Source organism: Hemiscyllium ocellatum, chromosome 12 (genome assembly GCF_020745735.1).
Source record: "Hemiscyllium ocellatum isolate sHemOce1 chromosome 12, sHemOce1.pat.X.cur, whole genome shotgun sequence".
Lineage (NCBI taxonomy): Eukaryota > Metazoa > Chordata > Chondrichthyes > Orectolobiformes > Hemiscylliidae > Hemiscyllium > Hemiscyllium ocellatum.
The window spans coordinates 86,179,060-86,194,509 of NC_083412.1; the positions used below are offsets into that span (position 1 = coordinate 86,179,060).

At 42.2% G+C, this 15,450-nt stretch overlaps 2 protein-coding genes across 2 annotated transcripts in view; one reads left to right on the forward strand and one right to left on the reverse strand.

Annotated features, from left to right (window-relative positions):
* LOC132821191 (C2 domain-containing protein 2) overlaps positions 1-4,234 on the reverse strand; it is a 56,102-nt gene extending 51,868 nt beyond the window's left edge. Inside the window, exon 1 of the mRNA XM_060833835.1 lies at positions 3,499-4,234. Coding sequence (XP_060689818.1) covers positions 3,499-3,828 — 330 coding nt within the window. The 5' untranslated portion in view covers positions 3,829-4,234. The remainder of the gene's footprint in view (positions 1-3,498) is intronic.
* An 880-nt stretch (positions 4,235-5,114) lies between these two features.
* Positions 5,115-14,444, forward strand: atg101 (autophagy related 101). The gene is made up of 3 exons (XM_060833223.1): positions 5,115-5,196; positions 8,539-9,017; positions 13,036-14,444. Exons 1-3 carry the CDS (start codon positions 5,175-5,177, stop codon positions 13,438-13,440), a joined length of 906 nt encoding a protein of 301 aa, XP_060689206.1. The 5' UTR covers positions 5,115-5,174; the 3' UTR covers positions 13,441-14,444.
* Positions 14,445-15,450: the final 1,006 nt, after the last annotated feature.

A 15,450-nucleotide genomic window follows, 5' to 3' on the forward strand; every position in this document is an offset into this window, starting at 1 on the left:
ACCACCCTCTACATGGAAAAGTTGCCCCTTAGGTCTCATATCTTTCTCCTCTCACCCTAAACCCATGCCCTCTAGTTGTGGACTCCCTGACCCCAGGGAAAAGACTTTGCCTATTTATCCTATCCATGCCCCTCAATTTTGTAAACCTCTATAAGGTCACCTCTCAGCCTCCAACATTCCAGGGAAAACAGCCCACCCTGTTCAACATCTCCCTATAGCTCAAATCCTCCTACCCTGGCAACATCCTTATAAATCTTTTCTGAACCCTTTCAAGTTTCACAACATCTTTCCAATAGGAAAGGATTCCTCTCCTTCATTACAGAGTACACAAGGTGCCATTCCACACCTCTCTGACACATCAGTGTCATTAATGATTAGAGTGGAGGGTTGTTGGCAGAGGTTCACTGGGTGAAGAAACACATGGCCCAGCAGTGTGTGTTGAGGCAATTTACATTCTTCAATGCTCAACTTTGCCTTTCCTCAGGGAAAAACTAAAACTCCAGGGACAAGATTGAGAACAAACGAGGGAGAGAATGGAAAAATGTCAGTGAAATAAGAATAGAAAATTCTGCAGAGACTCAATAGGGTCAAGCAGCATTTGGGGAGGAAAAAAAAAGTGAACATTTCAGGCTGATGACCTTCTCCAAGAACGGAAGTCAGAGCTTTGCCAGTTTATCAAACGAGGTCAGAACTCGGTAGAAGGCTCGGGCAGGCATTGGGGAGCGGCAGGAGAGGGGAAACAGAAGGCAAAGCTGATTAAAGTTGAAGACAGAATTGATTAGAACAAGAAAACCAAGTGGGTGGTTGACACAAGGTTTATAGAAGATAAGTGAGGGAAAAGAGAGACAGGCACTCTGCCTGTATTCCTAATAAAGGGCTTTTGGCCGAAATGTCGATTTTCCTGCTCCTCGGATGCTGCCTGACCTGCTGTGCTTTTCCAGCACCACTCTAATCTAGAATCTGGTTTCCAGCATCTGCAGTCCTTGTTTTTACCTTATAGAAGATAAAGACTATTAAAGCACGAAGAGGAAGGGATATGTCAAGCAATGTGTTGCACTTCTGGAGAAATTGGACAGTACTGAAACTTGTAGTGCATTTCCATGAGAATAGAATGAAGAATTCAAGGAGAAAAGGAAATGAAGCAACACATTTTGAACCCATAGTATATCACACCTCTGTCCACCCCAGTCCAACACTGGCACCTCCAAGTCTTACAGATACAACGTCACAGTGCTGTTCAATTGGACAGCATGATTTAATTCTATTTGAGACAAAGCCTGGGAATTTCCTTGTCCATTATTTAGAGAATTGAATATCACCGAAACTAATTCTCCACCCCCTCCCCAGTGATCTGTTTTTTTTATAAAAGGGAGGCTTTTCTTTCTGCAAATTGGCTACTTTCTTTGCTCTTGTAAAATAAGGAATCACGTTCCAACCTTTCCTGCAATCAACTCACCTAGAAGGTTAAAACAAATTATTACTTCATAAACCAAGAAACTACCTCAAATATATGAGCATTTCAAAGATTACTTCTTAGTGTTGACTGGAAATCATTGATCAAAATATTCTCCTTTCACCACATTATTTGAACTCTTCTGATCAGCTTCCTCAGGGAAAAAGAAGAAAACTTGTGTTTATATAGCATCTTCAGGTCAAAACTGACTGGAAGACGAGACAACATTAAATACATATGGGAGTATGATTGCTCTCATAAAATAAGTAAAGAAGATAGCCAATTTGCAGAAGGAAAAGCCCCCCTTTTAAAAAAGTCACAGGACAGCGGGTGAAAAATCAGTGGATTCATGGAGTCTTTGAGCAAAATAAAATGTCACTCTGCAAAAATAAATTCACTCTGTAAGCTTACGCCAAACAGAAACCAGCATATCCCATTCTAAAAGGTGAAAGATTTAATCTGAGATTGTTTACTGTATCACATCTCCATGACATTGGACTCCTTTGACTATAAATTCTATGAGCATGATCTTAACCTCCACAACTCCCTGATGAAGGAGCGACGCTCCAAATGCTAGTGCTTCCAAATAAGCCTGTTGGACAATAGTCTGGTGTGTGATTTTTAAACTTTGTTGAGTGCATTGCCGGAAAAGCACAGCAAATCAGGCAGCATCTGAGCAGGAAAATCAACATATCGGGCTCCTTGAAGAAGGGCTCCAGCTACAAACGTCGATTTTCCTGCTCCTCGGATACTGCCTGATTTGCTGTGCTTTTCCAGCTACACACTCTACTCTGCTCTCCAGTATCTGCAGATCTCACTGGCCCTCCTGATTTTTAACTTCTCCTGCAAGCTCCTCAAAGTATAGAACAGAAGATCCACTGCTCTGCAGAAAAAGTTATTTGCTTTTCAATGTAAGAAAAAAGCAGCTAGGAACACTAAAAATCTGAGTTAAAGACAGATGGTAAACATCAGAAAGACATCACAAAGTATGCTACCTCAAGAAGCAAACAAAAACCACTCAGAGGTTACACTGCCTGATTACTAATTTAAACAGCTGGACTAATAAGTGACCATGGCAAATGGGATAGTTTAAATACGTTAAAAATCCAGAATATAAACCTATTATCTGCAATGGCCTAGTGGTATAATCTCTAGACTTAAGCCCCCAGTTAAGTCCCCAGGTAATGCTCTGGGGACTGAGGTTCAAATCCTACCATGGCAGATAGTGGAAATTGAATTCAATTGAATTAAGAGTCAAACGACAACCATGAGTCCATTACTGACGGTCAGAAAAACCCATCTGGTTCGTTAATGTCCATTATGGAAAGGAACTGTCATCCTTACCTGATCTGGCCTACATGTTACTCCAGACCCATAGCAATGTGGTTGACTCTTAACTGCCCTCTGGACAATTACATATGGTCAATAAATGCTGGCCTCAACAGTCACTCCCTCATCCCGTGAATGAATTTTAAAAAAGGATTTGCTGTCAAGAGGGCTGTCCAGTTCACTATTATCAATTAGGGAAGAAAATCTGTAATTCTTACCCAGTCAGCTGAATGAGAGACTCCAGACATTGTGTTTGGCTCTTAACCACAGTCTCAAATTAAAAACCACACCAACACCAGGTTATAGTCCAACAGGTTTAATTGGAAGCACTAGCTTTCAAAGCACTGCTCCTTCATCACAACCATCTGATGAAGGAGCAGCACTCCAAAAGCTAGTGCTTCCAATTAACTTTGTCAGACTATAACCTGGTGTTGTGTGATTTTTAAACTTTGTACAGCCCAGTCCAACACTGGCATCTCCACATCAAATAGTCTAGTAAGCAACAGTGTTCAAATGCAAAAATCAGACACCTCAGAAATGATTAAGAGCACATTAGGTTCAAAATAATCGGTCTTACAACCATTATAGTTTCACCATACTTAAACCAAAACTCATACACCCCAGTCTCCATCTTCTTCCATCTGCTACTGGTCAACCAGCTTCATCAACCCTATCCTCTACAAGTGAACCAGGTAAGTACAGAGACATGAACTCACCCCGTGCTTTGCGACTGCTTCATTGAGAGCGGTGACCCAGGCTTTCTGCCACTCACGGTTCCAGCTTTCTAAGGACAGCACCCAGGAGAGAAGAGTGGCTGCCCCCTCATCGGGATCGCTCAGAGGAGAACCTGCCGTAGCCCCAGCTTTGGGGACAGTTTTACCCTTGCCCTGGGAAGGCTGTGAAACCCACTGAAGGCCATACATCACCAATGTAAAGATTGAGGCCAGGAACAGGACAAGGAGCCCAACCCATTTCAGCACATCCAAGAAATTGGGCTCCATCCCAACAGTCAAATCAGACATGTCAGGCAGCAATAAAGAGTACATTAGATACTGCACATTTTAAAAAAGTATATTAACTGGATAAATTTTGCCAAATTGGAGGCATGTCTTTAAAAATTGAGCAAAACTGTCTAACCTCTGAAAATTGTTAAGTAGCTTAACAAATCACTAAATTACAAAAACAAGTTATTTTTAAAAGTGTTGAGTTCGATTCCTTGATGTGGCTTTCACTTTCAGCCCTTCCTTACTAACTCCATTCTCCTTATGAAAGGGGCACAGGCCGACACCACACAGCTCAATCCCCGGCTACAATTACTGACTGCATCCGGCCACACAGTGAGCAAGCCGGGCCCTGAACCACAATGACACTGCTGAGAGTGAAAGCGAGCTCAGCCCACAATACAGACAAGCAGCCAGCCTCCACATCCCCGCTCCCAGCTCCCAGCTCCAAGTCCACTCTCCAGGCATTTACTCAGGGGCGGAGTCCACCCAACTCCTCCCCGAAGCTTCTTAAAGCAGCACTGACTCAGCACACAGCCCCACAGTCCAAAGACCACACAATCTCACTCTGTCCTTGCCCATCACTCTCCATCTATTTCTCTTTCTTTATCTATATTCATTTATCCGGCTCTCAATTTATCTAGATTTCTCTATCTCACCCTCTCTATTTATCTCTCCCTGTCCATTTATCCATCTCCTTATCTCTATTTTCTCTATTTATTTACCTTTATTTACTTCCCTCTATGTTTATCTCTCCCTCTATTTATCTCTCTTTCTAACCATATCAATATCTTTCTCTGTTCCTGTCTATCTCTCTGTTTCTCTTTCCCTTCCCATCCTCTCTATTTTTCGATCTCTCTCAGTTTATTTCTTTCCATCTATCTCTGTGTATCTATTTCTTGCGACCTTACTCTATCCCTCTCTATCTCTTTATCTATTTTTCTCACTCTAGTTCTGGCTGTTTGTCTGTTTGTATCCATGTATACCTCTCTATTTCACTCTATGTATGCATATTTCTATTTAATCATTTTTTCTAAAACCTCTATCATCTTTTTACTTACCTACCTCACTCTGTCCATCTTTATCTCTCTTCATCTCTCTCAGCCTATCCTCTTTCTCCTCTTGATACTTTCCTATCTGTCACTCTATTTAACACACTTCATTTTCTACTTTTTTACTCATTTATCCATTCATGTTTCTATCAATACATTTTATTTGTCTACCTATTAGCAACTACATGCATTCAGATAGCACCTTTGATGTAATAAACATTGCAACAAGGAACATTTTAATGAGCATCTTAAAGGAAGCAAGAAAAATGTGGAGAAATTTCAGTTTAAGACCCAAGTAGCTGAAGGAATGACCACCAATAATAGTGATTTTAATCAGGGATGCTCAAGACACCAGAATTAGGTAAGTGAAGACAACACAAAGTTTAGTCTTTTTATGTATTTATCTTTATATCAATTTAACTTTGTCTATTGTTCTAGGTCCTGTCTTAGGTGGCTATGCATTAATCTGCCAATCTCCTTTCCAAACTGTTTGTTTCCTTATCCACCTTTGTCTGTCTATCAGTCCATTCAATTGTGGCTGTGAGGTGTATGTCATAAGATGTTATACCAACGAATTGTCAAATATACATGATATAGCTATATTCTGGATTAGTGGTGCTGGAAGAGCACAGCAGTTCAGGCAGCATCCGAGGAGCAGTAAAATCGACATTTCATGCAAAAGCCCTTCATCAGGAATACAGGCAGAGAGCCTGAAGGGTGGAGAAATAAGTGAGAGGAGGATGGGGGTGGGGAGAAAGCAGCATAGAGTTGCAGTGGGAGAGGGACTCCCTGAGATTCTTGTAGAGAGAGGAGGAAAACTTCTTCAAGGCAGGCATCCTTGCAAGAGGATTCGCAGTAGGGTTAAAATCAACTGGGTAAAAGCAATGACTGCAGATGCTGGAAACCAGATTCTGGATCAGTGGTGCAGGAACAGCACAACAGTAAGAAAAATCATGAGGGGTTTGTACAGAATGAAATAGGGAAATAAAGCTCCTATTGGTCAAAGTATGAAGAACAAAAGGGCACACACTTAAAGTCATTGGAGGGGAAAAAGCAATTAAGACGTGAGACAAACTTTTAAACTCTGGAATGTACTGCCTGAAAGTGTGATTAAAACAAGTTCAGTTGAGGAATTCAAGAGTGAGTTAGATTTTAGGTGAAAAGGAAGATTGCGTAGGGCCACAGAGAGCAGGTTAGGGAGTGGTACTTGATGAATCACTCTTTCAGAGCAGTAGTACAGACAAGTGGACTGAATGCCCTGTTTCTGTCCTATAACTATTCTGTGATTAATAATCTGTCTGTTGTTTCTGTTGGCAGTTAGAGATCCAAAAGTAATACTCAGAGAAAGACGGAGATTTTCTAAGGTCATAGCCAGTACCATCAAAAACATTTTTGTGTTTGTCTGTATAACAACGGCACTTGTACATCAAAGTGTGAACAGTTGGGAGATATACTTGAAAGATTTGATTAGATTTTGTACAACTGATCATTTGTTTCTAAACATCATCCTCACAAGGTCCTGACACAGAGCTGTAGACAATCAGTGTAGCTGGCTCCTATGCTGTCCATGTATTATTTTTAAAGGTTAAGTGTCATCAATCACATGCCATATATTGTAGTGTTATGATTAAGCAAATATATTTCTCTATCTCTGGATTAAAACCTTTTAAAAACTCTGAGTGGAAACATCTTTTCCACATCTGCTCTATCTAGGTCTCTCTGTATTCTGTATGTTTAAATCAGATCCTCGCCTTATCCTTCTAAACTCTATCGAGTGCAGACCCAGAGTCCTCAATTGCTCCTCATATGACAAGCCCTTCATCCCTGGGATCAATCTTGTAAACATCCTCTAGACTTCCTCCAACTACAGCACATCCTTCCTTAGATATAGGGCCCAAAACTGGTCATAATATTCCAAATATAGTCGGACCAGAGCCTTATCTAGCCAGAACAGTACATTTCTGTTCTTGTATCCTAGTCCTTTTCAAATTAATGCTAACATCACATTTGCCTTTCCCCACTTAGAAAATAGTCTATGCCTCCATTCTTCCTATATTTTATATTTTCCCACATTGTATTCCATCAGCCACTTTTTGACCCACTCTTGTAGCCTGTACCAGTCTTTCTACAGCCTCCCTGCTTCCTCAACAATATCTGCCTCTCCACCTATCTTTATGTCATCTGCTAACTTAGCAACAATGACCTCAATTGATTCGCCCAGATCGTTAATGTATAACATAAAGATGAACCCCATGCAAAACTTCACTGGTCACAGATTGCCATCCTGAAAAAAAGATCCCTTTATCCCCCCTTTATCTGCTTTCTGCCAGTTAACCAATCCTCTATCCATGCCAATACTTTGCCCCTAACACCATGGGCTCTTATTTTATTAGCAACCTCCTGAGTAGCACTTTGTCAAAAGCCTTCTGGAAATCCAAATCGATCACATCCACTGGTTCTCCTTTGCTTAACTTGCTGATTACCTCCTCAAATAATTCTCACATATTTGTCAGGCATGACATCCCTTTGACAAAGCCATGTTGACTCAGCCTATTGTACCATGCACTTCCAAATACTCAGCAATATCATTCTTAATAATGGTCTCTAAAATCTTACCCACGACCAAGGTCAGGCTAACCAGCTTATAGTTTCCTGTCCGCTGCCTCCCTCCCTTCATTACATTAGCCATATTCCAGTCTGCTGGAACCTTTCCTGACTCCAGTGATTTCCGAAAGATCACCATCAATGCCTCTACAAACTCCTCTGCCAACTCCTTCAGGATTCTTCTCCCTGCAGTTGGTCACTACAATCACCTCTGCAACCTGACTCTCTTGAAGCAGGAGACACTGCCTAAAAGGATAGTAGAGATGGGAATCTTCAGAACTGTTCAGAGCTATTGAGCCCAAGTATCTAAAAACTGGAGTGGATTAGATCGATGTGGGGGTAGTAAGGAGTAAAACGATAGGTGGGGATAGGGCCCAAAGAGAAAGAAGAACAGATGGACAGACAAAGGAGTGGATAACAATCTGGCTATGAGTGTGAATAGCTGTTAATGGAGACTAGCCGAAAGTGAGGATTGCAGTTGCTGGAGATTACAGTCGAGAGTGTGGTGCTGGAAAAGCACAGTAGGTCAGGCAGCATCCAAGGAGCATGAAAACCGAGATTTTGGGCAAAGGCCTCTCATCAGGGCAAACAATAGATAGGGTATAATGCAGACTGTGATAACAAGACCTGGGGTGTGGGGTCGGGGCCTAGGACATGGGAAAGTTCAGGCCCTAAAATTATTGAACATATTATTGAGTCAGGAGGGCTGCAGGGTCCCCAAACAGAAAACGAGACGTTGTTCTTCTAGTATATCAGCTTTCCAATATACTTCATCACAAGTTTTGCTGTTTTTTTCTTCTGATGCGATGGGCCGAAGGGTCTTTATCCAAACGATAAAAAAAACTCAACTACTGTGAAAAACATCCTTGCCCTGTTATATTTTTCAATCAAGTCGCCTCCCAAACTCCAGTGAATACAAAATTTAAAAAAAACAACAGTGGGTGCTGAAGATCTGAAACTAAACTTGAAACTCAGCAGTGTCCGTGGAGAGAATTCAGAAGTTAACATTTTGAGTTCAGTGACCAGAACTTCTGCTTATGTCCAAATCATGCTTATGTTCCAGTGATTGCGAGTTTACATTCATTTTTGTCCCGGGCAGGATGCTGTAGTCAGGAGAAGAAACTCCCTCCCCCTCCAGCAGCGGATGATGTCACCCGATGGAATGTTTACATTGTAGCAGAAACTGACGGCGTTCCATTTCCATTGTTGAATGGCTACATTGTTTCCCTGGGGTTCCATCAGTCTCTGATCCTCTTCACAAGGATACACACGGGAGTCAGACACACACACAGACACAGACGGACCCGGCTTGTCCTGCGTGCCACCATGAACTGCAGGTCGCAGATCCTGGAGCTCACCGTGGAAGCCAGGCAAATCGAGGAGACCGTGCTGGCCGTGCTCCACACCGTGCTTCTGCACCGGAGCTCGGGCAAGTTCCACTACAAGAAGGAGGGCACCTACTCCATCGGCACGGTGGGCACCGAAGACGTGGACTGCGATTTCGTCGACTGCACCTACGTGCGGGTCTCGTCCGACGAGCTGGACCGCACGCTGCGTCGATCCGTAGGCGAGTTTAAGGTGAGTTTGCTCTGCAGACTTCGTTATCTCTCTGGTGTTTTGTGTATTTTTTTTTAAAAATGCGACGCCAGCTCCAAGCTCATCATGGATCGAGTCGGTTGGTTTCGGTTTATGTTCAAATTCAAGCGCTTCCATTGTCTGCATTCTTTTCATAATGATTTACAGAGTCTCCAGGCCTACCGTTGCAGTTTCAGCCTCACCTTGGTCGCTGGCACTCTTCAATTAGGCCTTCCTCCACACCCCCATGTCTTGATCCCAAAATCAAGGCTGAGACTTGAGTGTGGCGTTCCCCGAGGTGCCCCCGGCCTTTTGAATGGAAGCCCACACCCGCACTGTGAGATAGTTTTGAGGGGTCCACATAAGGCACAATTTCAAAACAGAGCAGTTCTCTCCGGTTTTATAGGTTTGATCTGATTTGATTTAATGTAGCCACATGTACCGTAGTACAGTGAAAAGCTTTGTTTTGCGAGCAGTACTGGCAGACCAAAGCAAGCAAGGACATGCAGATAATCACAACCACCTAGTGCTTCCAATTAAACCTGTAGGACTATAACCTGGTGTTGTTTGATTTTTAACTTTATACAGATCATAGGGTGCTTAGACAGAGGGAGGTATAGAGGGCTACAATGCACAAAGCAGATCAATGTTAACAAGATCAGCATTATTTGAAGTTAGAAAGGTCCATTCAGCAATCTAATAACAACAGGGAAAAAGCCGTTCTTGAACCTGTTGATGCCTGTTCAAGCTTCTATATTTTCTAGCTGAGTTTGGAAGAGAGCGTTCGATATTGCAGTGAATTGATGGAGCAACCCAGGGGGAGGCCCTGAAAGTTGACTTAAAACCAAGTAAACTGTTGCTGGATTTGTGAGAAGTTGGCTGGGAGAGTAAATCAGTCCTCTACTTCTGCTTGTTCAGGCTCAATCTAATCATTGGGAGGTAGTGAGAGAATGAGGTGGGGTATCTGGGTATTTGTAGTGAGGGCTAATTGCCAAGAAGTGCTAGTAGGTGAGAGATGGAGTGAGTGCATTGAGCAGTGTGAGAGGTTGGAATTATAGTATATTGGAAATGTATGGAGCTGGGTAGATGTCAGTTTAGAGTTAGGCCAGCCATGTGAGATTTAATTTCTTTCACGTTGCTTATGCGTTCTTGGCTGAGAACCTGGGAGTTTGCCTCCTTGGAATCTTGCTCCCATTCCTTTCTAGGGGTACGCCTACTGCCCCTCCTCCATGACCATTCCTGGAAGCACAGCCCAGTTCCATCACCAATGTCTCCAACAATGCTTCCACCACCCTCAACACCATTTCCGTGTCCTGATGTTCATTTTTCTGTCATTTAAATGCCAGCAACATTGCGTGTGGGCTTACCTTTAAGGGAGTCACCCTGCCTTTCAAATGAGCCATCTATGTCCAATTGAAAAGGCAGTTTTGGGCCTCAGTTTAACACCTCAACTGAAAGAGAGGACCTCTTACAGTGCAGCATTGCTGCAGTGTTGGAGTGTCCAGGCCAGCCAGCCCAATGAGACTGCTCTGTCATTCACTGAGATCGTGTCTGATTCCTGACCCAGCTGAGCTTATCATGAAGGGCCTGCGTTCTACACCTCAGGCACGGTGATCCTCAGGTTAAACTCACCACCAGTCATCTCTCTCTCTCTCACACACACTCATATATGGTCCTCTGGGACAATGGCAATTTTACTTTTCCTCTATTCTAGATGATGATCAATGTTACATACTCAGGGAACATTCATATATCAAGTTATAGTGTATGCTAGGAGTTAATTGTGACCACTGTTACCCTCAATTTTCTCCTATCATTCTAAAATATCACTTGTCTGGATGAGCACAGGTAAGCTAATTAGCCATCAGCCTGGTTAGAATTAAAAGTCTGACAACACCAGGTTATAGTCCAATAGGTTTATCTGAAAGCACTAGCTTTTGGAGCACTGCTCTTTCATTAGGTGGTTGATGAAGGAGCAGTGCTCTGAAAGCTAGAGCTTCCGTTTAAACCTGTTGGACTATAATCTGGTATTGTGTGATTTTTAACTTTGTACACCACAGTCCAACACTGGCACCTCCAAATCAGTTTGGTTAGAATAGAGCTGCCTGCCTTTTCTTCATGTTCCCTATATGACCAAAATGTACCTCTCCATAGCTGTTTGAGGAAAGAAATTTCAGAAGTCACACTGCCTTCTGTGTGAAGGATTGGTTACTGATTGGAATAGTTTATTTCAAATTTTAATAGTGGCCTCCTGGTTTGGGATTTGACACAAGAGAAACAGTTTCTCTATATCTATGTTCTTTTAAATCGTTTTACCATTTTAAATACCTCAATCCCAAACCTTCAAAATTCAAAGAAATACAAATGAAAAGGTTGGTTTATGAGGAGAGCTTGAGTACATTAGATTACCTACAGTGTGAAAACAGACCATTTGACCCAGTGAGGGCAGCACGGTGGCTCAGTGGTTAGCACTGCTGCCTCACAGCACCAGGGACCTGGGTTCGATTCCCTCGTCAGGCAGCTGTCTATATGGAGATTGCATACTCTCCCCGTGTCTGTGTGGATTTCCTCTGGGTGCTCCGGTTTCTTCCCACAATCCTAAGATGTGCAGGTCAGGTGAATTGCTATGCTAAATTGCCCACAGGGTTAGGTGCATAAGGCATGGGTAAATAGAGGGTAGGAGAATGGATTGGGTGGGTTACCCTTCGGAGGGTGGGTGTGGACTTGTTGGGCCAAACCAACACTCCGAAGAGTGATTTTATTTTAAGATTAGTATGAAAACAGGCCATTTAGACCAACAAGTCCACACCAACCCTCCGAAGAGTAACCCACCCAAACCCATTCCACTACCCTACATTTACCCGTGACTGTGGGAGGAAACCTAAGTTCATAGAGGAAACACACAGACATGGAGAGAATGTGCAAACTCCACACAAACAGTCATCCAAGTCAGAAATCGAACCCAGATCCCTGGCACTGTGAGGCAACAGTGCTAACTACTGAGCCTCAATACACCTAACACTTTGGGCAATTTGGCACAGCAATTTCACCTACCCTGCACATCTTTGTGTGGGTTTCCTCCCACAGTCCAACCACGGGGAAAATGTGCAAACTCCACACAGCCAGCCAAGATTTGGACTATACTCATTGCAATTTAGAAGAACAGGGGAAGATCTTATATAAACATTTAAAATTATGAAGGGAATACTGTAGGTAAGATAGAAGCAGGGAGATTGTTTCCACTGGCAGGTGAAACTAGAACCAGGGGGCATAGCCTCAAATTAAGGGAGAGCAGATTTAGGACTGAGTTGAGCAGCAACCAAAGGGTTGTGAATCTGTGGAATCCCTTCCCCAATGGAGAAGCTAAGGCTACCTCACAATGTTTTTTAAGTATAGGACAGATAGATTTTTGAACAGTTAAGGAATTAAGAGTTATGATGAGCAGGCGGGTAAGTGGAGCTGAGTCCATAAAAAGATCAACCATCATCTCATTGAATCTCTGAGCAGGCTCAATGGGCCAGACGGTCTACTGCAGCTTGTATTTCTTGTGTTCTTATGTAAAGCTTTGCTCAAACTTTAGCCTGTTAAACTCTAGAATTTCTATCAACTTAAGCTGCATTCAGTTCCCTTCATGAACTAGATATTTCCCCAAATTTTGGTATTCAAAATTGAATGAGGACATGCTCCTGGAGCCCAGATTAAAAATACAATTGTATCTGGAATTTAGGAAAAAATAATCTGAACTTTAGCATCAATTGGATGTGGGATCATTAGCTGACGTCCCACTTACTAAGTGTACATGATCAGAATGTGGAGTCCCCAAATACTGGATGAAATTGAAACGTAATAAGATTCCAACCCGGGACCTATGGTCTACAAGGTTTAGAACCCCCCTCAAACTTACTGTAATTTCAAGAATTGTGCATTCAGACTCCAACATAACAATTATATTTGGTTGATATTTTGGAGTAATGGATCTCACCCCTCATTTGTCTTATGCCATTTTCTCCTTTAACAATAGGATGCCCTTCGTAATTCTGGAAGCGATGGGAGTGGTCAAATCTCCCTTGAGTTCTACCAGAAGAAGAAGTCGCGCTGGCCATTCTCAGATGAGTGCATTCCGTGGGAAGTATGGGCCTTCAAACTCAACGTGGTGAACCTGGCCAACGAACAGGAGAGGCAGATCTGCCGTGAGAAGGTGGGCGAAAAACTAGGCGAGAAGATAATCAATATCATCGAGGTCATGAACCGACACGAGTACTTGCCCAAAATGCCGACGCAATCAGAGGTGGACAATGTCTTTGATACAAGCCTGAGAGACGTGCAGCCGTACCTGTACAAAATCAGCTACCAGATCACTGATTCTCTTGGGACATCAGTCAGTACTACTATGAGGAGATTGATTAAAGACACACTGGCTTTATAATCAGTCCAAAAACTATCAAGAAAGCAGCTGACAACTGTTGCATTCTTGACTCTTTTCCCTCAAAGTTTCCATTCTGCTGCTGTTACTTTTCCCTGTTCAGCTAGTTTTGGGGAGTCGATCTGATTGAAATATCAACGGATCACATGCATGATTTCATCTGAAATTTCATAGATTCATGCTTAGCACCTAGAAAAGTTTTCTAAGCTTACATATATTTATTTTGCTGAAATAGTCAGGAAACGTTGCACATTACTAGAAATGGCTCCAAAAAGGAGAAGTATTATTAGGACAGCTAAGTTCAAGAAATCCACTTTGATTTATTCTCTTGATAAATCAAATAACCAAAATTGTCCCCACCACTGGAAAGCTTCTTGTTTTTGGAGGACTACAGGCAAGGATGTGGTCAGACTTGCAAACAATTCTCTTCAAAATGGAACAGCCAAACAATGGAACACATTGCCTAGGCTCCCATGTAACGAATTACCACTGAGAGGTAATTGACAACTGCTGATATCTTGAGACTGTTCCCCAGAACGACATATTTAATACATTCAGGTGAAAACACACAATGGAGGAAAAGGAGTTGCGTTAGAAAGATGTATCATAAGAGTATATGAACATGTTTGATATATTCGTGGATGCAGTATTTTGAAATTAATTTTGGAGGCCTGGTTTTAATTTTTGTAAAGCATAATTCTATGTAATAAAATTGAATAAACTATAAATCTTTTTAGTAACTTTATGACACTTGGTTCTGGGTAGCTCAAACTGTTGGAAACCATTGGGAGACCACTTTGACCTTGTTGTTTACTGCGAAGCATCAACAACTTGGACATAGATAATCCTAAAAAGGAAGGTGGCAAAATAGTGAAGTAGAGCGAAAGCTGAAAATTCCAAAGCACATAACGTGATGACTGGAAGTCGTGCCATTGACAGTGGAGCTCGATTCAGTGGGAAGATCACAAACTGTCCAAGTGATTTTTGGGAAATTTTTGTACATAATTTCGAGTCTTAATTTCAGTTTTGTTTCTTTTATATAGTTAATAAATTAGTCAAAAACTTGTTTGCTTTAAAAAGCTCAATCGAAAGAAACTTGTGTTTGAACATTTTCCCCATTTGCAATAAGTGATGAAAAAGATCCTTGAGTCTCATATGGTTGAGGACACGACGTGATGTGTGTCTGAACTTTTTTGTTTCCTTTTCGGTTAGCCTGACATACATAAAAACCCATTACCAGGCTTAAGAATCTCTAAACCAAACTATTGAAAAATTTACAAAGGCAGAAGTTCTCTGTTATGGAGAGCACATCCTCTCCATCAGCTAGTTCAAGCAGAGGGTGACATATTTGGAGAATGCAAAATGTTTTGCGAGAACTTAAGCAGCTAAAGCCATCTGGACTCCCAGCATGGAATCCTATCTGGACTCCTGGTTCTTGTCAAGAAAGGGCTACCATACTGAGCTGGAGTTGTGTTTTTTTCTTCTTTGAGATGTGGGCTATTCTGACCGGGGCAATATTTGTTGCCCATCCCATATTACCTGTCTGGGTCATTGTAGGGGCAGTTAAGAGTTAACCACAGCATGGGTCCAGAGTCGCATATAAGTCAAGCTAAGCAAGAGTAGCAGCAGATTTCTTTCTGTCAAGGACATTAGTGAAGCAGATGGGTTTTTAATGAAAGTCGATGATAGTTTCATGATTTGTCACTGTTACTGAGATTAGCCTTTAATTCAATTTTTGTTAATTAATTGAATTTAAATTCAATTCATCTCTCCACTTATTTCTCCACTCTGGCTCCCTGCCTCTATTCCCAATGAAGGGCTTTTGCTCAAAACGTCGATTTTCCTGCTCCACGGATGCTGCTTGACCTGCTGTGCTTTTCCAGCACCGCTCTGATCTAAACCCTGAATTTGAATTCTACCAGCTGCTGTGGCTGGATTTAAACCTAGGTGCCCAGAATATGTTTCTGGACTTTAAGATTACCAGGTCAGTGACAATACCATTATGCTCCCATT